We start from the raw sequence: 25,723 nt of genomic DNA, 5'->3' as shown, positions 1-25,723 counted from the left end.
TGATACCAAATTTTAAGGTCTCGGGTTCATTGGTGACCCCTGAGGTCATTTCAAGTGACCCAAAATTACGGGTCCGGTTTTTGATAGATAACTTCGCAACAAATGGTCGCAGAGCCGCGATTTTAGCATCTTTGTGTTTGCCTAGCTCCGGCGCGTCGAATGGTATACTGTTTGTTCTGGTGAAGTCAGCTTAAGTCGCTGACCTCGGGTAAGCACAGTGCCGTGTATTTGGCTCCGCGCCCCGACCGGGCGGCCCAGCCGGCAGCTAGCCGCCGGGCATCACGTGACCTCCCCGAGTCCGCGGCAAAGCCAACCAGCGCGGCGCTGGACAAACAGCGCCGCTACAGAGATGGTTAACAGTCGAGTCAGGCCACGAAGCTGGGTGAATGAGATCATTTTGCACATCATTCGATTCGCAAGGTCTTCCCGAGTCCATCGGTAGCCTTCCCGTCTCTCTAGCTCAATTTGATCGAGAGTTATTGACGAAAAACTCTTATGACCCTAGTGACGTACGAATGACGTCACGCAAGGTCAACAACGCAAAAGTGAGGCAAAAATGACTTCAATTGAACTTTCAGTAACCAGTGATGTCACTATGCAGCTTTACCACACAATTTGTAGGCTCTCTTCCAAAATCACAATTCGAGACCATTACGGTGACGCAAAATAAGTACATTTATAGAAAGAACACCTTCCTAATTTTTTGCATACTACTTTAAAATGATCCAAAAATGTTTTTAAGCAAATAAAAATTCAAAAAAATTTGGTCCCAAAGGCATCAAAATGCAAATGAAAGGAAACTCGAGGTGTTATATATAAAAGATAGTATATATTTCAAAATTTTAAAAATGCATATGATTCTTTGTTTCAATGCAAGTTCAATGCCGTATAGCATTTGGCATTTGGATTATCCGTCTTAGAGTTACAGCCCGCGAAACTTGGGGCTGCAACGCAAGATCCAAAACATGTTATACACTATAACTCAAAAACCACTCGTCTGATAAGCCTGAAATTGTTACAGGAGGATTCAGAGCCCCTGATTACCCCTTAGACCAATTATCGTTAAAATCCGAGAGATGAGGGTGTCAAATTGGAAAAAAGTGGTACGATCTATCGTGGAATGCCCCATATGTCATTTAAGGCACGTAGGCCGCCAAGCTGGCGCCTTCCGTCACCTCGTCGCTGCTGTGCAAGTTCGCACTCGTTTTGGGCGTGTTCTAGACGTTTCGTAACCTGTTGAATAAAAGGTGGGTCACGTACGACCCCCGGCCAGTCTGGGCCGGCGCGCGACGGAGGCAGCTGGCAATACAACGGCAATGTGGACGTAAGGAGTTTACTACAAGCTATTTCGGCCTTGGAAGACTGCCGTGATGGGGAACGAGAAGGAGACCTGTGATGGTTCGGACGCTGCGGCTGATCTCCGCTTAATCCCGGAGTTTGACGGTGTGTCGCAGCCCGTGTGCGAGTGGCTGGACAAGGTCGAACTTGTGTGTCAGCTGCGCGGCATCAAGGGACTGCACGTCGTCGTCCCGCTGAGACTCACTGGTGGTGCGTTTGCGGTATATCAACAGCTCGGAGAAGATGAGAAGAAGAAGTACGAGGACATCAAAAGGGCCCTGACATCGGCGTTTGCTTCGGATCGGTTTGAAGCCTACGACCAATTTGAACGTAGAAGGCTGCGTCCAGGTGAGACGGTGGACGTGTTCGTCTCTGAGCTGCGCCGGCTGGCTGGCTTGTTCGGAGGTATGCCGGACGACAGCCTGGCCTGTGCCTTCGTGGCCAAACTGCCAGATTCAGCACGCCGTGCGCTCCGGGCTGGATCACGGATGGAGGACATGCCGTTTAGCCAGCTAATCGGTCGCGCTCGGGCCGTGCTAGCCGACGAGGAAACAAACACCGCGGCCGCCGCCGCTGGCACAAGGACTGGAGCACTCCCGGCCACAATGAAATGCTACTCGTGCGGGCAACCGAACCATATCGCCCGCGACTGCACGGCAGGCCGCGGACAGCGGGGCCGTGGAGGCCCCCGTGGTGGACGGAGCCTCGTGAGGTGCTACAACTGCAACCGGCAGGGGCACATCGCCTCTGCGTGTCCGGAAAACGACGCGGGAGGGGAGAGATCAGCGCCAGCCTCCTCTCCTGTCGACCAGTGAACGGGGCGCTGCCAGTCGCGCAGCTGTCGGTGGACGGAGCGAGCTGCAAAGCGCTGGTTGATACAGGATGCAGCCAGTGTGTAGCTCACGTGTCAGTTTGTCGGAAGTGGAACCGACGCCCGGTGAGCGTGATGACAGTGAGTGGAGGGCGTTATTGGTGTGAGGGGTCAGGCGTGGCACGCGTGCAGCTGCGGTCCGGTGAATCAGTGTCCGTAGATGTGCTCGTCGTAGCACGTAAGCCACTGGGGTTTGAGTTCATCCTCGGGATGAATGGTATCAGAGCACTGGGTGGCGCTACAGTGAGTTCGGATGACCGAGTCAGATTCGGAGTTGAGGCAGCGGTGTCTCATAGAGCGGCGTCAGTGGCCTCACCCGGTGACCGGGTCAGCTGTGATGGTGAGAGGACTGGGGTGTCGCGTGCAGTGGCAGCGACTGCACGGGTGAGTCACGATCAGGCGAGCAGTGAGGCGGCCCCAACGTCAGGTGCAGCGGCGGCAGCTGCAGCTGCAGCAGTGAATCGAGCTGACAGCAGTAAGGGGGATCCGGTGTTGGGTGCGGCGGCGGCCGCCGCACCGGCTAATCGAGCCGACGAGAAGGACTTTGTGGTGAGCTTTGATGAGACAGAAAAGAAGTGGTCGGTGGAGTGGAAATGGTGTGGAGGAAAGGAGCCCGAGCAGCTGCACAATACAGCAGAGGAGTACGCGATTCCAACAGAAGCCCGACACGAATACGAGCGAGAACTCTCCAAGTGGGTGGCGAATCAATGGCTCGTCCCTTATGATGAGAGCGTGCACGGGAGGGTCAAAGGCACGATCCCGCTCATGGCGGTCATCCAACCGAAGAAGGACAAAGTGCGTCCCGTCATGGATTTCAGGGAGTTAAATACGCACCTGGACCCGCATACAGCTGACGCGGATGTTTGCAGTGAAAAAATCCGTGAGTGGCGTCGGTGTGGACGAAACGTGTCTCTCCTAGATCTGCGAGACGCTTACCTGCAGATCCACGTGCACGCATCGCTGTGGCCGTATCAGACTGTAGTGTTCCAGGGCAGACGGTGGTGTCTGAGCAGACTTGGCTTTGGGCTCAGTCTCGCACCGATGGTGATGAGAAAGGTGCTGGAAATGGCCCTGAAACGTGACCCGAGGGTGCACACCGCTACATCACCTTACGTGGACGACATACTCGTAAATGAAAACATCGCTACTGCATTGGAGGTGAAGGGTCATCTGGAGGCGCTCGGTCTGACCTGCAAATCCCCGGAGAAGGTGTCAGAAGGTGCTCGTGTCCTGGGCATTCGAGTCTGGGGGGAGCGGCAAGGACTGTTCTGGAAGCGGGACAACCAGGATCTACAGCCGCCGCCAAAGCTGACGAGGAGAGAGGTCTTCTCGCTGTGCGGACGTCTGACAAGTCAGGTCCCGGTGTGTGGCTGGCTGCGTGTCTCCGCATCCTACCTGAAAAGACGCGCCACTGCAGCGACAGACGGCTGGGATGACGAGATCACCGACCCAGAACTCCAGAAAATGGTCATGGAAACGCTGCAGCGCGTGAAAACGGCCGATCCCGCACGAGGTCGCTGGGATGTCACCGGCGACGAGGGAGTCGTGTGGGTGGATGCCAGCTCCCTCGCCATAGGAGCCGTGCTGGAGATGGAAGGCAGCATCGTTGAGGACGCCTGCTGGCTTCGGAAAAATCCCGAGACACACGTGAACCTTGCAGAACTGGACTCTGTTGTGCGTGGCATCAATCTGTCCCTGGCATGGAACCTGAAGAAAGTGACTGTCGTGACGGACTCGAAAACGGTCTATCACTGGCTAACAGATGCGCTCTCCGGCAGAGCTCGGATAAAGACGAAGGCGGCAAGTGAAATGCTGATTAGAAGGCGCCTGGAGACCGTGAAGAGTCTGAGAGATGAATACGGCCTCCAGCTGACCGTGAAGTGCGTTCCGTCAGTGGACAACAGAGCTGACGCACTGACGAGAGTGCCGAAGAAGTGGCTGAACCAACAAAGCGATCCTGAGGTCTCCGGCGCTGCCTTCTCGGCGCCGGATGTGGTCAGGATCCATGAAACAAGCGGACACCCAGGCATCGGGAGAACGCTGCGCCTGTGTAGGGAGCACGATCCGGCTGTGAGCAGGCACCAGGTGCGCAGTGTCGTTAGCCAGTGCGAAAGGTGCCAGTCCATCGATCCAGCGCCCCAGCGGTGGACACATGGTTCGCTGAGCGTGACCAAATGCTGGGACAGGGTCAGCATGGACGTCTGTCACGTAAACGATCAGCTGTACCTGACTCTGATTGACTGCGGTCCGTCTCGGTACGCGATCTGGCGGCGGATAAAGCGACAGGACACCGACAGCATCATCACGGCTCTGGAGTCGGTATTCCTGGAGCGCGGCGCTCCGAGGGAGCTGCTGACGGACAACTTCACCTCATTCCGCAGTGCCGCATTCCACGAGTTCGTCAGCCGGTGGGGTGTCAGCGTCCGGTACCGAGCTGCCCATGCGCCGTTCGGCAATGGTGTCTCTGAGAGAAACCATAGGTCGGTCAAAACAATCGTAGCGCGCAAAGGCTGCTCAGTGGCGGAAGCAGTATACCGGTATAATGTGATGCCGCGCAGTGATGACCTGAACTCTAGTCCTGCCAACGTACTGTTCAACTACAAACTGAGAGTGCCGGACGTGGAGAGTGAGGAAAAGTGCGAAGAGAGTGAGTGTGCTATGTTCAGTGTAGGCGATAAGGTATGGATCAGAGACCCTAGTCGCCGGTGTGATGTGCCAAGTTCCATAGGAACAGTCACCCGACAAGTGTCGGCGCAGTGTGTGGAGGTAGACAATGTCCCCCGTCACGTGAGAGATCTGAGACTGGCTTTCGTTCCCAGTCCGGAGAGTGGCCAGACTGAGCCGCCGAACAATGACAATGACGACTCTGGCCCAATTATCTTGCGAGAGTGTGCGCACGAAAGCCACGGGGAAAATGTGCCCCCTGTGACGTACGCTGAAGTTCTACGCCGCGGCATGCGGGAAAGACGCCCTGCCGTTCTGACCCAGTACGATGATTTGTAGATCAGGGGGGAGTGTATTAGAATCTTGTGGCCGCCGTGCCACTGCGGCGCCGCCGCCGCCCCGTCCAGGCTCGGGATGAGTTATATGGCATTGTGCGGGGCGGGGCCGGGAGGAAACGGCCGGCGGCACGCGCAGCGCAATTGTAAATTTAAGATATGTCATTTAAGGCACGTAGGCCGCCAAGCTGGCGCCTTCCGTCACCTCGTCGCTGCTGTGCAAGTTCGCACTCGTTTTGGGCGTGTTCTAGACGTTTCGTAACCTGTTGAATAAAAGGTGGGTCACGTACGACCCCCGGCCAGTCTGGGCCGGCGCGCGACGGAGGCAGCTGGCAATACAACGGCAATGTGGACGTAAGGAGTTTACTACATGACCTTTAAAAATGCAGCTGTGAAGTAAATAAAGACACTTGTCCCACCCCCGCATGGGGCAGCCCACGCATGTCTAGACACCATTCATGCCCGTCACCTCACGGTACACCCCACGCGGCCGTGCGACACGACAGCGATGCAACAGCACGGTGCATCGCGTCAGGTGGGGCGATGGTCGCGTGAGGTGTGAATGCACCGGCACAGTGCACGTGGAGTGACAGGCCAGCGAATGGTTTCGATACGCGAACCGTTCCAATCATAATGTGCCGATCGATACGCTGTCATATCTCAGCACCGATAATTATTTCAAGTAATGCCTATTTCCTTCCAGCCACCTCCAGACTTATCGATGCACATGGCAAAGTGCGAAGAAATTGGTATACGCACACAGTAGGTGTTGCACACCCACCGGTGCTTATATAATGTCAACCAGAACAACAAAGATGTTGCTCAACTATGACACAGCTAAGTTCCATGAGGTGCATTCGCCTCGGGAAGTATACGTAGAATGTTCCCAACTTCCATCTGCGCAGTTTTTACACAAGCGCGCAACCTCACGTCGCAAATAATTTCCAATTAGCGTAAAAGCACCGCAAACATTCTACCCCTCAGAAGTCTCAATAACAAAAGATGACATCCACTCCTGCGTCATGACATTTCATCAAAGACGACTGCCAGCATCGACAGAACGTTCTAGCGGCGGCCACGGTGACTATGCGGCGGCCAAGGTCTCTGTCGAACGATTCAGGCCCGCCGCCGCCGGCTGCGTCGCTTTCGTTGGCTAATAGGATTCCACGAAGAGCTGCGTTACCAGGCCTACTGGGAAAACAATCGGAACCGAGCCTGCTGGCTGGTTGGACCGGTCGGAAGTCCCCCTCCCCTCCCCTCCCCTCCCCCGTCCGCCTCGGAACGCAGAATGGCGTCAGGTGTGACAAGGCGAATCGACCTCGCATTGTATCGGAATCAGTTTCGGGTGCATGTCACGGTTCGGATGGTTTAAAACCTTTTTAGCATGATTATGCTCATTGCCGCATTCAGAGTCAATAAAAACCATTTGCTCGTAGCTAAAGTAAGGGGAAAAATCCAACATGAATGGTTACGATCTGGGATACTAGCCCGTCTCCCAAACCGTTCTTCGCTTGTTCGTAGATCCCAATGTCGTGGCCGAGACTGTGACGCATTTATGTTTTATCACCATCGGGTAGTTTTATATCGAAGATAGTTTGAGACCCATGAGACAGTAGGATGAGGCACTGATACTGCAACAGTCCGCCCTATTTAAAGCTCGGAGGCATTTGGAGTACGCTCATGGTTGGCTCCATGAATACAAAATACCCAGGTATCCTCGATAGGCAGGTGTGAAATAAAAGCCCATGTTCGTTGTAAATCAGGAAATAGGCTGTGATTTCTCACGGATGTTTGCCTGAAGCGATATAGATCAGAAATTAAACCAAACTAAGTCTATGATAATTGTTCTTGAGCTTCCCAGCCATTTTAGGATATCTTGTCCATGCAAAATACGCTACTCCTGCTTTAAGGTCTTCCGCAGCTTACCCAGGCTATAATTGAACACCGTTAATATTCATTCCACTACTCATGACTTAACAAATCATCATATATCTACCTAAATTAGATTGGTAACGCAGATCGGCAGTCCTCAGGTCAAGCCAAATCGGTCAAAACCGCTATTAAAGTTTTCATGAACTGGGCAGCAATGCACGCCTCCATTGCTCTGCAAAATCACGGCATAGAAATTTGAAGCCCTTGCTTTAATGCAAGGAAACGGCACAGATGTTTACGTCCTAGCCTTTATAGCGGCATCCATACAAAATGTAATGTAAGGTCACTGCCTGAACATATAAGCGAACGTCCTGGATAGCAGCAATCATTTCTACTTGGCAGTCAGCAAGAGTTTGAGTCACCCAAAGCAGTGATACAGCCGGATCCCATTAATGCGAACACCACTGTTTACATCATACCGCTACCCCACTGAAGCTCAGTTTAAGCACATGACACGTGTCATCTACCTACTGTAATACAGGGAACGGAACCGTACAAACGGTATTCACTACTCATGATACATAACTGTCCCCTGGCCTGGCCCCTGCTGGGTAGACGCAAGGCGCAGAATAATATCAGCAGACGAATTTGCAACTATGTGTGGTGTTCAATTGCTGACGTCATGTCATGCTGACATTCCCTGACATGAGCTCAATCACTGGTCACAATTTCTTTTGGTAACGGGATCAGCAAATGTGAACTGAACAGCGAAAGGTCCGACAGAATTAAGTCTGGTGTTTTAGTCGTCTGCCCGACGGCGGCCGGCGGCCTGTCGTCAGACACGGCTGGACACGTCGGGAAAGGTCACCAGGTCACACCGTCTAGACCCCCCCCCCCCACCCCCACTACCACCACCACTACCGCCGCGGGCTCATGGCTTCTATTACGCCGGCCAGACTTCCAGACAGCCCGAATGAGAGAGTGGAACAAGCGGCGCGCACTCCTCTGCCAGGGAACGCCAGACAGACAGGCGCGTGCAACGTCTTAGTAAGGGCGGCACATGGCACGTGGCAGCGTCGACAGGTCTGTGTCGACGTGTCCTGTTTCAACGTGTACCACAGACGACAGGTGAGGACGAGACTCGCCCCAAAAATATATCGTACCCCACCGCTGACCAGACGGGTTCATGGGCTACGCAGCCAAAGAAAATGCCACCAGCTGTGGTCCGTAGAAAAACTTCCCAGAAATAATTGAGGTAGGGCGACGCAGCTTTGTCGGTTAATTTTGTCCCAGACAATGCAGTACCAACAAAGTGATGGGTTTTGCGTCGTTTTTGGCACGGCAGACGCCTCCTTGCGCCAAAGGAAGCCCGTGTGGACATCCTGGCGGCAGCGAGATAGCATGGGTGTTATCACTACAAATATTAGTAGCAATTCATCCATAAAGATGTGTATGGAATTTCAACTTCTAAGCAGAAAGATGGACTAGTGAGGCTGGCGAGGTGTGTTCGCTAACTAAAGGACAATTCCTGCTCCACCGCCGCTCCATAAGAGACTTCTTACGTCATTGGATGCTACTCACCGATGGCCGGGTCCTGCCACCGCTCTGCCACTCTATTATTACGTCATTGGTCTCTACTCACCGATGGCCGGGTCCTGCCACCGCTCCACCGGTCTACCATTACGTCACTGGTCGTCACTCACCGATGGCCGGGTCCTGCCACCGCTCCACTGCTCTATTATTACGTCATTGGTCGCTACTCACCGATGGCCGGGTCCTGCCACCGCTCCACTGCTCTATTATTACGTCATTGGTCGCTACTCACCGATGGCCGGGTCCTGCCACCGCTCCACCAGCGACCAGTTGACGTCATTGGTCACGTTGTTCTTGTGCGCCAGCAGTTCGCAGAGGTCGCAGGTACGCAGCCCCTCGGCCACGATCACCGACTTCCATGTGCCGTCTTCATTGCAGACGACGAGCTCCGTCTGGGGAGAAAAGAAAGGAGTGCGAGTCAAAAAAAAAATCACGAAAAAGAAACGTTGTTCTGTTACTAAAAACGAGAAACTATGGAGTCGCATTTGTCGTCTCTTCATCTCCAATAACTCGTTTGCTGATTGGTTCACGAAGCTCACGAAATTACAGTATAGTTATTTATGTCACACAATAATGTTGTTCCACATCCCTTCAGTGCATACCATTCACAAACATGTCAGGTCAGCCACCATTCACCTATCATCATTCATCAGCGCCAAACATCACGTCACGGGCCTGAGATGACACACCAGCAGATCGAACCGGTTACAACCAGTTATCTCGGCCTGACGGGCCGGGTCGTTCGCACTCCACATGGGTGGGGCTTTTTCTCGAATTATTAACCCATCCCCCTCAGGCTACGTCACTCACATGACCTCAGGTACCATCGTGACCTCTGAACAACACCGGGTTACTTCCCATGGGCCGTCACGCAGAGCGTCACGAAACTCCCGCGCGCGTGACACACGCGTGGCACGACGTCACACGTGTCGGCGGGTCTCGTGTGGGCCATCCCGGACACACCTTAGTGGACACCCGCTGGGCCTCTCCACCCTCCCTCCCTCCCCCCCCCGCCCCCACGCGGGGGGGGGGGCGTTCCAACGCCCAGACGGTGCAAAAACGGCGGCGCGTCTGAGGCCTTGAGAGGCCAACAGACGCTTTTTGCGGCACGGAGCCGATGTTACTCTACTCTGGAGTACGCTAGATGTCCTCAGGAGGCCACGAAGACTATGTAGTGGCGGCAACCATTGCTAACTAATTGTCCTAACCATGGGTGGAGCTTTTCCAGGAAAGTTGGTGGGGCAAAAAGTCGTCAAATCTGCAATGTCTGAGTGTCAAGTTGAATAAAATGCCACAATGATAAAATTCGTATCATTTGAGATACAATATGTTGCATTACACAGACATCCCAAGGCTCTTCAATGCGAAAAAAAAGAGTTTCAAAGCAACAAAGTCCTACAAATCACCTTAAGTTGGTGGGGCAAAACGCTTATTGGTGGGCCAAAATGCAAAGTTTGTGGGGCAGCTGCCCCACAAACTGTATAGGAAGCTTCGCCCCTGGTCCTAACTCCTTTGACCAACCAATCGTTGACTCATTACTTTCAATCCATTCACCATCGCAGGAAGGTCGTCCACTGTTCTCTAGTTAGGAGGACAAAAGCATTAAAAGCGCGGTGCTATTTTTACGAATGATTTCGTCGTTACATACTCCGGGAGCTACTTCAGGTATTCCAGTGGAAGTGAGCATGGTCTTCAAAATCCACCTAACGGTATAGGATAGTGACTATTTCAGAGCAGCAGTCTTTCCACGCCGCGCCGCTCATAACAGGCTCTCATAACAGGCTCTATCGCTCTATCGCTCGGGCTGCCGTCGACTGCGCGTTTCGGCCCCTCAGCTGCGGGCGGCCGCTGGGTCCGTTCCCCCTGACCGGGCCGCGTTCGGCTGGGTCAATACTCCAAGCCGGCAAGGCCAGCGCCGCCGGGGGTGAGTGGGTCCGATAACCGCCCGCCGCCGCCCGCCGGGGAAATCTGGCCACCGCCCGCCTCAGGGGGCGGCCATTGTACTCGGTCCCCCGCCGCGGGGCAGACTGCACCCACAGGTCACCGCAGGAGGGACTACCGTACACAGATGACCGCAATGACGGACAATGCGTTCGGCCGTCATGTCATGTTAAGCACAGGACCAGCAGCCAATGTATCAAGTCGAGGAGCACCCGTTGTACTAAATCAGGGCATGTGCATTGTGCATCGTGCGTCCTTTGTACCCGACTGACCGACGGTATACGGTGACCATTGCACCCCGTGGTTGGTTCCGATTGTCAGTAGTATTCGACATCCCCTGCCCTACGTGCACCCATTGTACCCTGCACCCTCCAAAGGAGCACCCATTGTACCCTTCACCCTCCACAGGAGCACCCAATGTACCCATTGAACCCTCGCAGAAGCGCTCGTCGCCCCCGGACACGGTAGAGCGATCTGCATAGACGACAGCTGCGCGGCAGACGAAACTGCACAGTTCCGGTGCGATCGAGAGCACAAGTGGTCGACCAAATGCTGCTAGCGATGGTTGCGCCGCATGGTGCAATGGTTACGTGGCATAGGGACGCAGGAGGGACGGGACTTGCAAGATGAATTGGGGAAATACACGCACACAGTCAACACAAGAATTGCGAATGCAACACGGAACAGCATTGTCACGAACACTTAACAGTAAAACCACAAACAAATACCTAACGGAGAGCGAGTTGCTACAACTTTATCATTTTACTGATTAAAAGCAAGTTTAGGAATCAGTTATCAGCAACGCATGGTGTGGGTGCTGTGGCGCGGCGAGGTGTGGTACAGCGCGTGGCGTGGCGTGGCGTGGCGTGGCGTGGCGTGGCGTGGCGTGGCGTCGCCCAGCAGCTGCGTCCGACAAAAAGCCTCCAACGAGCTGCCCAGCCCACGGCCGGCGCACAGTTCGGTCGCGGCGGAGGCTGCCTCGCTCTCTCAGTCCACCGGTAAAAACGGCACCGGCCTTCATCGACCGTAGTCCGCTACTGTGGGCCTCTGCCGCACACGGGCAAAGTCCGCCCACAGGCAGATTCGAGCGGATTTCGCCGGGCAGGACAGGAGTTGGTCAGAGAGGGGAGTCGAGACAGGACAGTCGTTGCATGTCAGTCATTGCAGCAATCCATGTCGGCAGCGGTTGGCGGTTCGACAGTTTCAGCTCAAGCGCCGGACTGAATTAGTCGGAACTGGCTAGGACCGACGAGAAGCAGCGATCAGTAGCAGGAAGGATTGCATCGGAGCTACATCCAGCAATCAGTGCACGCAATCAGAGAACAAGGGACCTGAATCATGCATCAAAGAGCTCACAAAGAGCAAACGAGGCCCAAGAGGACATGCACCCCATGTCTGAGAACTGTGACGTGATGGCGCATGATGGTGACTTGCACTTGAAGCTGTTACAATGACGAGCAGTCGTCGGTACAAGAGCAATAAACATGTAGGTCGAACGGTTCCCCAATACTGCGCGGTGGAGGTCGAAACTGTTAGCGCTGCAGGTCGCTGCGCTCACGGAGTGATAACTGGTTACGGAAATGTCACGAGCAACGGCCGTCATCACTCACGTGCTAGTGCGCAATACCCGGCAGGGGGATGAAGATTACCAGATTTCGCACGTGACGGTGTTTGAAAATGGGCCCACTGAGTAATGTATGTTAGGATTACGGGGTTCCGGATGGAAGTTAAGTTGAAGCCATGGCCGCTGCGTGGGCCACTCAGGAAGGCAGCTTTACATGTCACATTGAATTAACAGAGCAGCATTCCCACAGACCTAAAAAAGACGATTTCCAAGCCAGGAACTCAAAAAGCCCATCCGACACAGCATGTATGAGGCACACACCCCCACGCACGAGTCAGAACTCAGAAACCAAAAAGTAAACCACCTTATCCAGTATCAGCCATGACCATCTTCTGCCCACTTAACTCAATCTCTTCGCTCGTTTACCGTCAAACTCAGCTCAAATTTCACTAACTCGTCTACAAAAGACGGTCATTTTCCAGTCAGCACCCCACCAACATGGCCGATAAACCACTCGCTGGGGCTCCATCACCAGAAAGCCCACTGACGCACCACCCCCAGCGGCCCGCGGCGCTCCACGCCGCACAAGTCGTAGGGTTCGCGGAAGACGACGCCCCAAATGGACACGCTGACGTCATCGAATGACACGCTACGGCGCGCGCATCGGTCAGGTCACGTGACGTCGTCCCAGCTGGAAGGTTGCACGGGCGCGCCTGGTGGCGTGTCCCTGCAGACGTGCTTCGGGTGGCACATGACGGTGGAAAGAGGGGGAGCGAGACGGGTAGGGGACGGAGGGCGAGGGGGGAGGATGGAGAGCGAGAGGGATATGAAGAGATAGGGAGGGAGAGGATGCAAGTTGCAATTGTTGAATATGTAAATATCAGCTCGAAAACGCAAACTTAAACCTAAAAACATAACTTTGTCTTATGAGTTTTACCGAGCATGTTCTCGCATAGCTAAAAAAGCAGAAAAGACGGTGCATACAAATCAATAAGTCACTACCGGGAGATTTGACCGCAACAAAGCCTTTGCCGTCGCTGCGACCTACGGCGAGAGCGGCCGGAGTCCGTCAGTGGCGGTTCCCGGACACTTCATCATCACACAGACCGCATCATTACGTGATTGCATGCCGGCGTATCAGAATAATGGGACGAAGCACGACAGAGGACCACCGGGCGTTCCGAGAACGGCGCAGAGGGTGGCTCTGTCAGACGCAGTTGGGCTCCTGCGCGTCCCTGAAGGCGCAGTTGAAATGGTCTGTCCCAGTCTGGATTAGCTTTGCCGGGAGCAATAGGGTTCCTTGAAGTTAAAGGAGATTGGTATGGTAGCCCAGTAGCGAGTTAATCATGCACATAACCAGTTATCGGAACCAGAGCATTACAGAAAAATTGGAAGGTATTTATGATGTGGTTAGGGAAGATAATTCTTGCAGATAATTTTTTAGCAGAAAACAGAGCATAACGGGACTGCAGGCTCCACGAGAATGGACTCAATAATGGGTGGCTCTTAACTTCTAAGAAAGGAAGGGCTACAGCGTTCAGAGAGGTCCAGGTCCCCGGGGCGTCTATAGGCCCACACCACAAAGGACGTCCGTGCAGCCGCCAGCATCGAACAAACAGTCGGCGAAACAAAGACATACCAGTGACGCGACAAAAACTTTGGGAGCCACCGGGTATCGATCGCAGGATGATGGAGGACAGCTCGCCAGGTCATCCGATCGGACTGGAAGAACATGGGACATGGGTGACAGAACATGGATCCGACAGAACGGACTGAGGGTCACGGAAACTGGGCCCTATCCGGACTGACAACATGGAAACCTGGTCCTCCTGTGGGCCAAAGACGTTGGTTTCCTCGCACTGAAAGAACGTGATTCGTTGACTTTGGAATGAACGAGTTTAAAATAGCACACTCGCGGCTCTTGTGCGCGAAAAGTCATTAATCATCGACAGAATAAGAACGATAAGGTTGCTTCATTTCATACTCCCTTTCTTTATTACAATTTGTGTGACTTATTCATAAATCCAAATTTACTTTCCCACCAAGTCGTGTTATTCCCCTTGTGCCTTAATTACAGTGTTCGGTCATTAATTTGGTCACAATCCCCAGATATACACCGGTCGGCGGTCGTCATACCCCTATATAAAACATATATTCACATATCGCTATGTAAGATTAAATTTACACACCTATTGGATGTTGGTCATTACCGGTTAGGATCAATCTCAAAATCCGGATACTGTACGGGAAGCCCTGCCGCCTCTGTAAATAACGGATAGCCCAGCAGTAACTAATAACTGAGCCCACTACGTCAAAGGCACGGCCGCAGTCGATGTAACGACCAGCGCCCCGGGCCCACGGCAGAGCCGCGTAATAGTCCCCTGTCCCAGCCCGGCTAATCAGACTAATAACGGGAAATCTGATACGATCCAGAGTATTTCATGAGTCACAAGGCTTATCATTATTTGGCTCCGAGCGTCTGATTTTCAGCTTCGATCTTCACCGGCCAGCCAGCGATCCTGAGAGACCCCTTGTGTGGAAAATAGCAAGGACAATGCGACGGTTCCGCATACAACTCTCTGAGCTCCTCATACCAATAATTCAGTTTGACAGGCGCGCAGTTGTTCGGCTCTCCTCGTGGACACGCACATTACCTACACATACAGCTGGTCCGACACACGCATATTCAGCTGGCGCGGCCATGCGTCGGCTCACGCAGCCGCGCGGCGCAGCAATTGAGGCCACCTGCCTGGGCCGCCCGCCCGCCCGCCCCTCCCCTCCCCTCCCCTCCCCGGACCGGACCGTCCCCCTCACGCACGTTTCTGCGTCGTACGCAGGAGGAGCGGCGCGGCGCGGCGCGGCTACTACGCAGTTACGACTCGAGAGCCGGGAGGGAGGGGAGAGGGAGGGAGAGGGAGGGAGTAGGTGGACGGGAGAGGACGCGATGTGCGCCGCCGCACGTCAGGCAGGCGGCCGAGGAGCTATGAGAAGTGCGGGCGGTGCACCAGGGATGTTCTAGAAAGGAAGAAAAGTGGGTCAGTGGAAAAGGTGAGAGATGCGACAGGTAAAAATGGTCGTTTAATTCATATTACGCCAAATAAAAAAGTAAGTAAATGCAGCGTGCAGGGTGAATAAACCAAATTGCGTTGTTTTACGCTAAGCGAAAACGCGTCATTATATTAATAATGCAAGGTAATTAGGCAATCGCACGTTGACCGTATCATGTAAAAAAAAAACGAAAAGTGAATGCAAGTCCCTACTCATTGCCTTCCACAAGACGTAAGCGTAATCGAGCAGGTTCATGCGCCATGCAGGAATCATCGTCACGCACATATCAATGATGAGAACTGAAGGGTACGGCGAGATCTCTTGACATGAACGTCTACTACATCATTACTATATCGCTCAATTCCAACATTACGTGTCTTCCGAGCACTCGGCGTCATAAAATGCGACCTATCCTGAGCTACAAGTTCTCTCTAGCGTACCGTTAGTAAGAATTTGACGGAGCGTGAAAGATGTGACATATGGACATGAATACGCCGGACGATGACCGGGTGCATTTCATGGTTTCGACTTGGGGTAAGGTCAACGGGTACAAACGCGCATAATGAGCCAAGTCCAGGGAGAGATAATCTCTTGGGAAGCCGCAGCGCGGACATTATATAAACGGCTACCGCTCTCGATTCATAACTGCATTGCAAGGTATGGGAAGGTACGAAAGGTCGTTGACGGAAAAATACTTATTTCTTGACAGATAAGATCGGCTTTGCGAGAAGCGATTGAGATCACAGGATGTGTTAAAAAAGGACAGAATCTAGATCAAAACCACAAAGCACGAAGTGGAGTGGTGTGATTAAGTGAGCAACAATTGACCCAGTACGAACATCAACCCTGCTAACATTGCGAATCGCACCGTCATTGCTGGTACGGACACGTCTCGTCTTTACACACTTTTCTGCGAGAACCAGTTCTGTTTGTATGTCACTACTGGACGGCGTTTTCCCAGTCTCTGTGTGTTACACACCTGCCGTTGAGGCCTCGGACCATAGCGCGGTCGTTATGTAACGACTTCAGATTCCATCCCGTCAACGACCGTGACTCGTGCTTTATGTAACGACACGGCGCTGTAACGGCACGGCGGCCAGTCAGCCCGGAGTCCGTGTGTGGGCGGATGTGGACCAACACATGAGCACCTCTGCCGCGGGGAAAGCCTCGTCTGAGAGCATTATAGTGAGCCCCGTGGTCAAAGGCATGTATCCTCATGAAATGATGCTGTCATTACGAAACGTAGGCGTAAGCTTTAACTGGTTCAAAGGACAAGGCAGAAGTGCTCTGAACAAAAGGATTAATTCGGCATAAGCCTCCGTCAGTAGATGAAACGAATGATTAAGGAGCTTACCTCTTCTCCCCTCCTCCCCCACCCCAACACTCATCTCGTTGAAAAATGAGACCATGAGACCCACCAATGATGGTGGGGAGCAAACAAATATTTTCAGTATATGTCTTACAACATGAAAGAAATGAATCATTTATCTCATCATTGTGTTTGATAATAATTTGCGTCCAGTGAATTAGGCACTAAAACAACGTGCGCGTCAAAGAAAGAAGAATTTAGAACACACCATGAGGAAACCGCTATTCCTTAACCTTCTGCAAAGCAACGTTATGGCCATCATTGCAAAACAGGCATTTAATCAAATAAAAACTAGATTTACTAAACGTCTGCAGGGGCTCACAAATCCGGACGCTGCTAACAATGAAATAAAAACGGACTGAAATTTCATCTCGAGCACCGTCTGATCGGTGGCGATCTCACGACTGCAGCTAGCAGAAGGCTGTGCCGAAACTGCAGCCATGGAGGCTGAAGGCTGTAACTCGCCAGCTCGCAGCGGCCCCGGGCTGCGACAGCCGCCAGCTCAACCCACCACCATGGAGAGAAAGCGCCCCGCCGTGTGTGCGTGCCGCGCGGCCCGTGACGTCATCGGCGACAACTGCGCAGTTGCCTCCGCGCGGAACGAAGGCCGGGGAATTCCATGGGCTCGAGCGAAAGGGGTTGAACGGTCGACGACTCGACGCGCGTTGACGTAGGATTTTGGCACGCGTCCATCTCGGGTAGATGTATCAGTCTTGGATGGTATCGGCAAACTGCGCAGAGAACCTGTCCGGTCCTGTACAGATAGTGGCACACCGGTACGAGCGACGCAAATTGACAGAGCGGTTCGACCTGAGGTTAGCGGGCACGCGCCTTGATTAGGCAGAACTGCGTTGGTAGACCTCAGACGCAGACGGACGGGGGGGGGTCGATGGCGGTGGGGGGGGGGGGCGGCATTGATCGGTGGGAAGGCACGAGCCGCGCACCTCCGCAGTTCATCGAAACGAATGCACTGGAGCGGTGCCCATCATAGCCGAGGATGGGAACGATGGCCACGGGATGAGCTTCAAAGGTGGGTGGAAAGGACATCGCAAGTCTTTAGATGAGACTCATAAGGCCTCAGAAATGATATTGCTCGTCCTTCGATGGGACAAAAATAACGTTACAGATGAGTGTTTCTCCTTGAAGAGACGCACGGGATTTTAAAAGTGGAACTGCATGTCTTCCTATTGAATATTATTTATTAGGCAGGTGTGTGCCACGTACGTGCAACACACCTACATTCAGATATCTACGAAGTACAAATGCTTTGCAAAGGTAAAACTGAAACTCCGCTATGCATAACACACAAACATAACGTTTCGTGAAAGGAGGGATTGCCTACGCCGATGCGCCGCTCTCGTGTCCCTCAGACCTGTCTAGGAGGCGTGAATCACAGCACCTTGCGCTTCCAAGAGAATGCATCACTCGAAAACACCCAATACATAAACATTCCGCGCATGGCACAGGTTCCGCGGCGTCGCGAAGCACGTGCTTCGTTCCGCCGATTTTAGCCCGGTGACGTGTGAGATCCCGTGACCGGAGAGGCGCATTCCAGGTGAGGGTGTTTGCCAGAGCCAGACACAACATGACAATGTTGGCAGAACACAGGCGAGTCTGGGGGTCTCAGACACATGAAGGCAAAGTCGTCAATCATGATAGAACCCAGAAGTGGATGAATGGATGCTAGCACAGAGGTACATACGTGGAAGTAGGTAGAGAAGGAAATATGGTAGGAAAAGGATCATGACGGGCGGAGGACATGAGAATGCGAGGAAATAGAAATAACGAAAGACGAGAAACAATGAATGAAAACCTGAGGGAACGACAGAAAATTGCCGAGGGTCTGGGGCGAAGAGTGTCGAAACACCGTACTAAAAAAAAAAAACTAATCAAACATCGACAACGTACCGGGAAACCGTCAGCTGGCGAAAATCCCGACAAGGTGCGCAGTGGCGGCGCAGGGCGCCTGGTCCTTCTGCCCAGTCGACCGGTGACGTCATCATGAGTGACGCCATCCTGAGTGACGTCATCTCGCAGACGGTGCCACTTCATGCGCATGAGCAAACGAGAAACTCGAGGTTCGTCGAACGCTGCTTCCAGAGGTTGAATCGGCACAGAAAAGTCCAGCGCACGCTGGCAAAAAGCGTGAAAAGCACAAAGAAGCACTCGCTAGCAAGTCGCGGCGTGGATGGAGCCGTTGACGGCGAATCACGACAGACGCACACGTCCACCACCGCCTTCGAGCAGTGACAGAGCACAAGTGGCCGAGAGAAAGGCTGCACAGTCGGGTGGGAGAGGACCGGGGCGGGTCGCTGGCAGGGCGCCTCTTGTGTAAACACAGCAGAGCAGCTCTTCGAGCAGCGAGACCCGATCAGGTTTCATGACATCCAAACAGTTCGATAGGCATTTGCAGTGCTGACTGCGGTGCTCCTCATAAGAAAAGTATCTTGAAAATGTGGGAATAAACGAACGGAGTAGCTTAGGAGGAAGACGTTTCTCAATTATCATTCCTTAAAAAAGGAAGTGGTTCTTTTCGGCAGCGATTCATCCCGAAGAATCATGCCGTGTCATGCGAGGTTGTGAACACTTACGTCGTCGTCGTCTAGGCTGTTGTTGAGGCTGATGGAACTGTCGGTGAAGTGGTTGTAGCCACGATCCCACGTCCTTCCGAGGCACGCCGTCATGGTGCCCTCAGCTGCTTCGCCTGCGGGCAAAGGAAGACAGCGTTAGCGTCAGTGACGGAGCCGATGTTGTAATCACACCACAACGATCCTGACAACAGACACAAAAAACGGCGGCGGTAAAAATTTCATTTTCAGCACGCGTCAGTGGTCGGTGATCACATCATCCTGCTCTGCTCTCCACGTGGATGCAGATAATCGAAGTCTGACACTCAGTCTGACATGATCCAATTGGTGCAGGTTAGCGCACTTAGTGTCGGCTGAAGCCGGAAGACTATGTCACATCGAATACAGCAGACGGGTATATGAACTCCGGCTCGAATCCCACTCATAACACCACTACCGTTCATAGAAATACAAAAGCAGAGTAAGACAGGACCGATCCAGACCGACTGCTCAATTCATACCTCTACGTCATAATGAAGGCGGTTCCGAAAAGGCAGGGACTAATGGTAAGGTGCACCGTGCAGGTGTTCAGATAGCAATGGAATGTATCAATTATGCACTCAATGGCCATCAATGCATTACATGCTGCATTACAACCAACGCCAATGCATGTCTAAGCGTGATTAATGTCGGGATAAGCCACGGACAAATGTGGTTTACACGCCATTAGCAAAGAATTAATCCACGGATTACAAACCTTTGGTTATGATGTTCTGTTTACTTGATAGTGAAAGAGTTGTGTGGTTTGAAATCCTGGTTTGTACTCGGGTCATGCGGGTAATTGTCACCTGGTAATCGATGATCCGTTATTGAAGCAAGTCGAGCCCAAAGTAGCTGAATACTCAGCCTGGAAATAACCTGATAACCGCTTTATTTGACGATGCGGGGTTCGGCTGCGTTAGAACAGTCACGAAAGCTAAGTAAAGACACGTGCTGCACTACCCATCATCTTTAGAAGTAGCCTACTGAATTCAGCATGCATTCCTTGCAGAACAAATTCACTGAGATCAGCGGTATGCTGAAATAATTATCATCTGACGCGCAAGCCCAGCTCGGTGACCGTGTCCGATGGTTCAAAGAAGGCACGGGCGATCTTTTCGTAAGCGGTTAGGTAACGGAGCCAAGCCCCTGTTGCTGCCTACCAACAGGGTAACGGGCGACACCCTATCGAATTATAACCCAACATAAATGCTAATGCATGCATTATGCGCAGGGGTGGAGTTCCCTTCTCAGTTAGCGACAGCTCAGCTGGTTCGAGTGGCCAGGTCAGGTGCTGAAGTGCTTAATTTTACTAGCAGCTCCACACCTTAATCTTGCATTTCTTGCTACGCTCAGGCGTAATTGGAATCAATTGGATTTAATAACCTCAAATTTCTCCTCTACGTAACGATAATGTCAGTAACAATGAGACGGCTAATGAGATGTAGAGAAAAAAAAAAACGTTTCAGACAATATCGTTTGGCTGCACTCTCCACCAAATGCCAGTACCTAATTCCTCTTCACCACAAATTTCAACTTCCTAAAACGCAGTTATGTTTCGGATCCGGTATCCAAACGGTGCTAGCGCCGCACCCTGAAAGTTGCTGATTCACGCTTTACCTGGAGGAGGCACGTCTGAGGTGCAAAAAAAAACGCAGCCTCGTATTTCAGCCACGGCCGCCTCCCATTGGCCGGCGGGCCTGTCCAGACGGGGCCCGGTATTGGCCCCGCCCCCTGTGACGTCACCAGTCACGGGACGGGGTTCCTCGAACGTCGGTCGCCACACCTGCCCTGCGCGAGCCTCGACCGGCCGCCGGCGCCTTCCCAGAAGTGCGAACACGTCTGGCTGGCCTCGCCTGGCCGGCGCTAACAAAACGCCAGGACATGGGGCCCGCGACTGCCGCTGCTCCTGACATTTCAGTCCAGCAGGCACGAAAGATCAAAAGGACGGAACTAGCTTGAAGAAAATCTGTTGTGCTTGCGAACCACTTCACCAAAAGGTGATGCTAAAAATAAGACACTTAGCAGACGGTTTGCCAGATTGCAACAGGTCATGCGATCACCCCGAAGTGGCCTCTTTCCGTTAGCCTGCACTGAACCAGATCACACTGGTTTTGACCGGCACGTGGAACGCAGCAAGTGGTCGCATTCAAAAGGTGAATTCGCATGTAATTTACGATGGCATTCGAGTTATGAGTATGACTCTACCGGTATCTATCTACCGTTCCCTTCAGATCTGCAACATAACCATGAAACGGGAATAAGTAGTTCTGGGTATAAATGCACAATGAAAAAACAAACGAGGTATTCCGAGCGCGCAGAATTGAACATCTAATTGCATGGTAAAGCTTGTGGCGCATTTAAAAAAAAAAAAACAATAAATTCGCAAATATATAAAGAAAGAAAAGTCCACCATTGACACGTCGATCGGCGTCTCCCAAACTGTCGTCGTAGCCTCCATGCTGTCAGTCGCGTCACCTTGGCTGAGTTCAGAGCGAAGCCTGACCCGCGGCCGCGAACAGTGGGTTCAGAACTAAGTCGGTTCGAACCGACGATCGGCAGTCGACGCTCATTGCTGATGCAGTATCACATGAGTCATGAGACACGATAGCGTTCAGGTGATATCCAAGTCACGAGAAGGTGGGGATTCGCAGCTGAAAAGCGAATGCTGAAAGTTCGCATGAGAACCACAGGCGAAACGATGCGTGAAAACTACGGTGAAAATCATTTGAGCAGAAAGTTCTTCACCTCGAGACAATAATGAACCATGCTGAGGTATGTCGCTTGCACTGAACTCTATAATGGTCGCTTGAATAATAAACTGCATTTATTTGTGCAGCTCTTAGTGGTTTAGCGTAAAAACATTCTTTTCCGGAGAAACTCCTTGCCCATACAGATGAATAGGGTGACTGAATGGCCCATAGAAACCCATTTGCATGAACGCATAAAACCCACATTTGCACGTCCAGACCCGATGGCATCTTGCTCTCAGCTGACACGCGGCTCGGCGACAGTGATGCAACGACCGACCCGTGACGTCACAACACCGCCCAGTGACGTCACGACGGCCGGTTATCACAATTCAGCGCGGTCTTATATTATTCAGGGCTGCCGGCGGAAAATATACCGTGGCCACACGGCAGTTTGTGCTGACGCAACCGCCATAATTTCGGCCGAACGGAACAGCGAGATAGAGCCGACGATTTCCGGGTCATCCCGGTCCGTTTTGAGAGACGCCGGCGCGGCGGTGAGGGGATGCAAGAGAAGAACAGCATCACGCTATCTCTCCTTTTTCGCTCCTGATCAAGACCCTGAGAACCTGGACCCGTCTGGAGAGCAGTGTTCGAAATACCGAGCCGATCTGAGTGTGGCAGAAGGGCTCAGTCAGCACTAAACATTTCTAAATTCGCGATCCATGCCATTTGAAGCCAAAGCTTTGTGCAGGCGCCAGGGCTGCGGAGTCGATGGATTTTCGGCGACTCCGACTCCGACTCCGACTCCGACTCCGGCTTTCAAAAACCAGCTCCGACTCCGACTCCGGGCAGAATTGTCGACTCCGACCGACTCCAACTCCCGACTCCGCAGAACTAGCAGGGCTGCGGAGTCGACAGATTTTCGGTGACTCCGACTCCGACTCCGACTCCGGCTCGGGTTTCTAAAATTGACTCCGACTCAGACTCCGACTCCGGTCACAACTGTCGACTCCGACCGACTCCGACTCCGACTCCGACTCCGACTCCGACTCCGACTCCGCAGCCCTGTGTGCAGCAGTTGGCGTTGTCGACGGGGTTGAAAAAGCGTTTCGGTTTATCTAGGTAAATTGCGGGTACTGAGTTGTTTTAAAGGGACCCTCCCACCTTAACATTAGATTTGAGTTGAGATAGCCAAATTGATGGCCATGGCCTGAACATACCGGTTTGGGCACTCACAACATCGAAAAATGCTTTAATTCGGAGATATCGAATTTCAAACTTGCAGTTTTCGGATTCTAAGGGGCTAATGCATTGGTATGCCCCCTTAGAATTTGTGACGTCAGCGGAGATCTAACGATTTTAAATCTTTTACTAAAACGTTTGGTAGCACGCGGTGGCATATGCTGCTTTGCGCGCAACAAATGCCGCACTTTCAAATAAAGTCGCTAGGAACAGCGGAGATCCCAAAAAGTAAACAAAAGTAAAAGTCTAATATCTTGAAAACCGGTGAATATTTTTCGATGAAATTTGGTAGATATTCGTTTTTGCTCTTTCTGAACCGAGCGACATCACTTTCATGCCAATTCATTAACTTTTTTGAAGGTGGGAGGGTCCCTTTAACGCTGCCAGGTCTTGGGCAAAGAGGCCAAGCTGCATGTCAAGGGACATTAATTCAAGACTGCCATGCCTCTGCACTGGTGCGGTCAACAGAGTTTGAGGGCCAACTAATAATAATAATAATAATAATAATAATGTTTATTGCATACCGAAGTCGGTACATATAATACACAAACCGCACACATACATTACACATCATTCATCAATATACACAAAAAATAACTAATGCAAAACAGCAAGATCCCTAGAACAACTGGTACACAAACCGATCTGCGGCACCATCATTCCCCCTCTGTCGTACAACATTTTCGATGCGCGCAACGAACACATTATTTAGCTCAGAAGGGGAGATGGCGGACAAATCCAAATCATTCAGTTCATACTGCTGACGCAGTCGCAAGTGCGTTTGGGCCGTCAGCCCCGTTTGGCCAGCTGGACTTGCCAACACGGCAGCAACCAGAGTGTTGGGCGAGAGCGAAAGGCGGCGCCAAAATAACATCTGTCTATATGCTATTTGCATTGGACAAGTCAACATTCCAAGGTCATGGCAGAGTTCGTGATTACGTGCCCACTTCGGAACCTTGAGAAGCCTTTTCAAGCAGTTGTGGTACGCAACGCACAGCTCGCGAGCTGCTTTCTGAACACGATACGCTACCCAAAGCTCGCATCCATACAGGCTGGCACAATGTGTTTTAAAGAGATTCGTCACAATGTGTTTTTAATAGCTTCTATCTACAAATACCTACATAAACGATGACCCGTTTGCAATAAATACATCCATCCACATCTCTCACATCACTGCATGTGATACATTTCAACAGGCTAGCTACGATTAGATCAATGCAGGTCTAAAACGGCAGTCCGTCCTTGCCTGTCTTGACCGCGCATAATTCAGCAGCCTTGCAGAGGCCAGATGAGGTCAAAGCATGTGGAATGACCGCTAAATGACATGCTACGACGCATCTCAAAGACCAAGAAGGCATGACGGTCTGCCATGCTCTGAGTCTCAGAGCTGTGAGGTCAACGATCTTGGACAGAGGTCCGTTTGCTAAGTTAGCTCCGTACTACATAGCAGAAGGCGGGAAAGCCTGCCGATATCATGGGACCAAACGCTGGGGTGATCCCGTTCAGATACATGGCTCCGTTCGCGCTGCAATGCATGCCGTGCACAGTGCACATTCAACAATGCACAACTGCACATCGGACAGCTCACCGTGTACAAGGTAAAGTGACTTGACCGCAGTGCAAGGGGAAATCCAAATCAAACCGTCCGCGCCCGTTACTTATCTGAATTGAGGAGCAACTCTTCCGGTCGGCGAAAACACATGCATATAATGTGTTTGATTCATGGTATCATCCATGAATCATCTTTGCTAGCAGCTCTCCGATTTAAGTAAACGTTTAAATGTATGTATGCTACATCTTCGATTAGCCTTCTATCGTATGTGTATAAATAAAATCGACGAACAGATTCGAGTCACCCGCAAGGATTCAAGTAAGGCGTTTTCTCCGAACTTTCCCTCCCTCGTTATGTGTAACTTGAGAAGCATTCTGGAGAGCCCGCGCCAGCCTGCACCATGAGTGGGATTTCCATTCGCCAACAGACTCCCAACTTGCCAGTCACCCAGCACTCTACGATAACGCCAGACGAACGTCGAAAGGAGCGTGCGATTCCTTAACTGTCAGCATCATCAATCTGCGCTGAGTACAGAACAACCGCGTGAACAGACGTCACCAGAAGCGTGAACAGGCGTCAGCAGAAGCGTGAACAGGCGTCAGCGGTTATAAGTCCAGCAAGTGCCACGTGGAGGGGCCGTGATGCCCCCAGTGGACCCCTCTCGCTCGTCAATACTTCAGAGGTCCGGAGCAGGGGCCACGCCTTGACCCCGGGGTCTCACATGTTATCCAATGGCGCAGATGGCTTCCGAATCCGATGGCTTCTGAGCAGTGCAGGTGTCTTCCAGAGATCGGAGATCGACATTTGAGACCACTGGAGTGCATTACGTGAGATCACGATCCGATCTAAATGACAGGAAATGGAGCCCCTCAATCGCTATTTAGACGATATACCTGGCTGTGGGCTCGCGGGATCAAGCAGGAATCCACAATGTAAACATGAAAGCAGCCAAATAGTGAATATTGCAATGAATTTTAGGATTTCATACTGTGAGCGCATTATAGGTGGGACCCAACGTCTAAAAACTACCCTATC

General features: G+C 52.2%; 1 protein-coding gene across 2 annotated transcripts in view; it reads right to left on the bottom strand.

Moving 5' to 3' along the window:
• LOC122391891 (growth factor receptor-bound protein 10-like) overlaps positions 1-25,723 on the bottom strand; it is a 93,709-nt gene that overhangs the window by 48,066 nt on the left and 19,920 nt on the right. For both annotated transcript variants that reach the window (XM_043386212.1, XM_043386213.1), the window contains exons 3-4: positions 19,187-19,299; positions 8,906-9,065 (exon numbers count right to left, since the gene is read on the bottom strand). In XM_043386212.1, the coding sequence (XP_043242147.1) occupies positions 8,906-9,065; positions 19,187-19,279 (253 nt within the window). In that variant the 5' untranslated portion in view covers positions 19,280-19,299. The remainder of the gene's footprint in view (positions 1-8,905; positions 9,066-19,186; positions 19,300-25,723) is intronic.

Source organism: Amphibalanus amphitrite, unplaced genomic scaffold (genome assembly GCF_019059575.1).
Source record: "Amphibalanus amphitrite isolate SeventyFive unplaced genomic scaffold, NRLGWU_Aamphi_draft 000460F_arrow, whole genome shotgun sequence".
Classification (NCBI taxonomy): Eukaryota; Metazoa; Arthropoda; class Thecostraca; order Balanomorpha; family Balanidae; genus Amphibalanus; species Amphibalanus amphitrite.
Note: the sequence above shows the minus strand (reverse complement) of the source record. Positions and strands in the feature narration are given on the sequence as shown.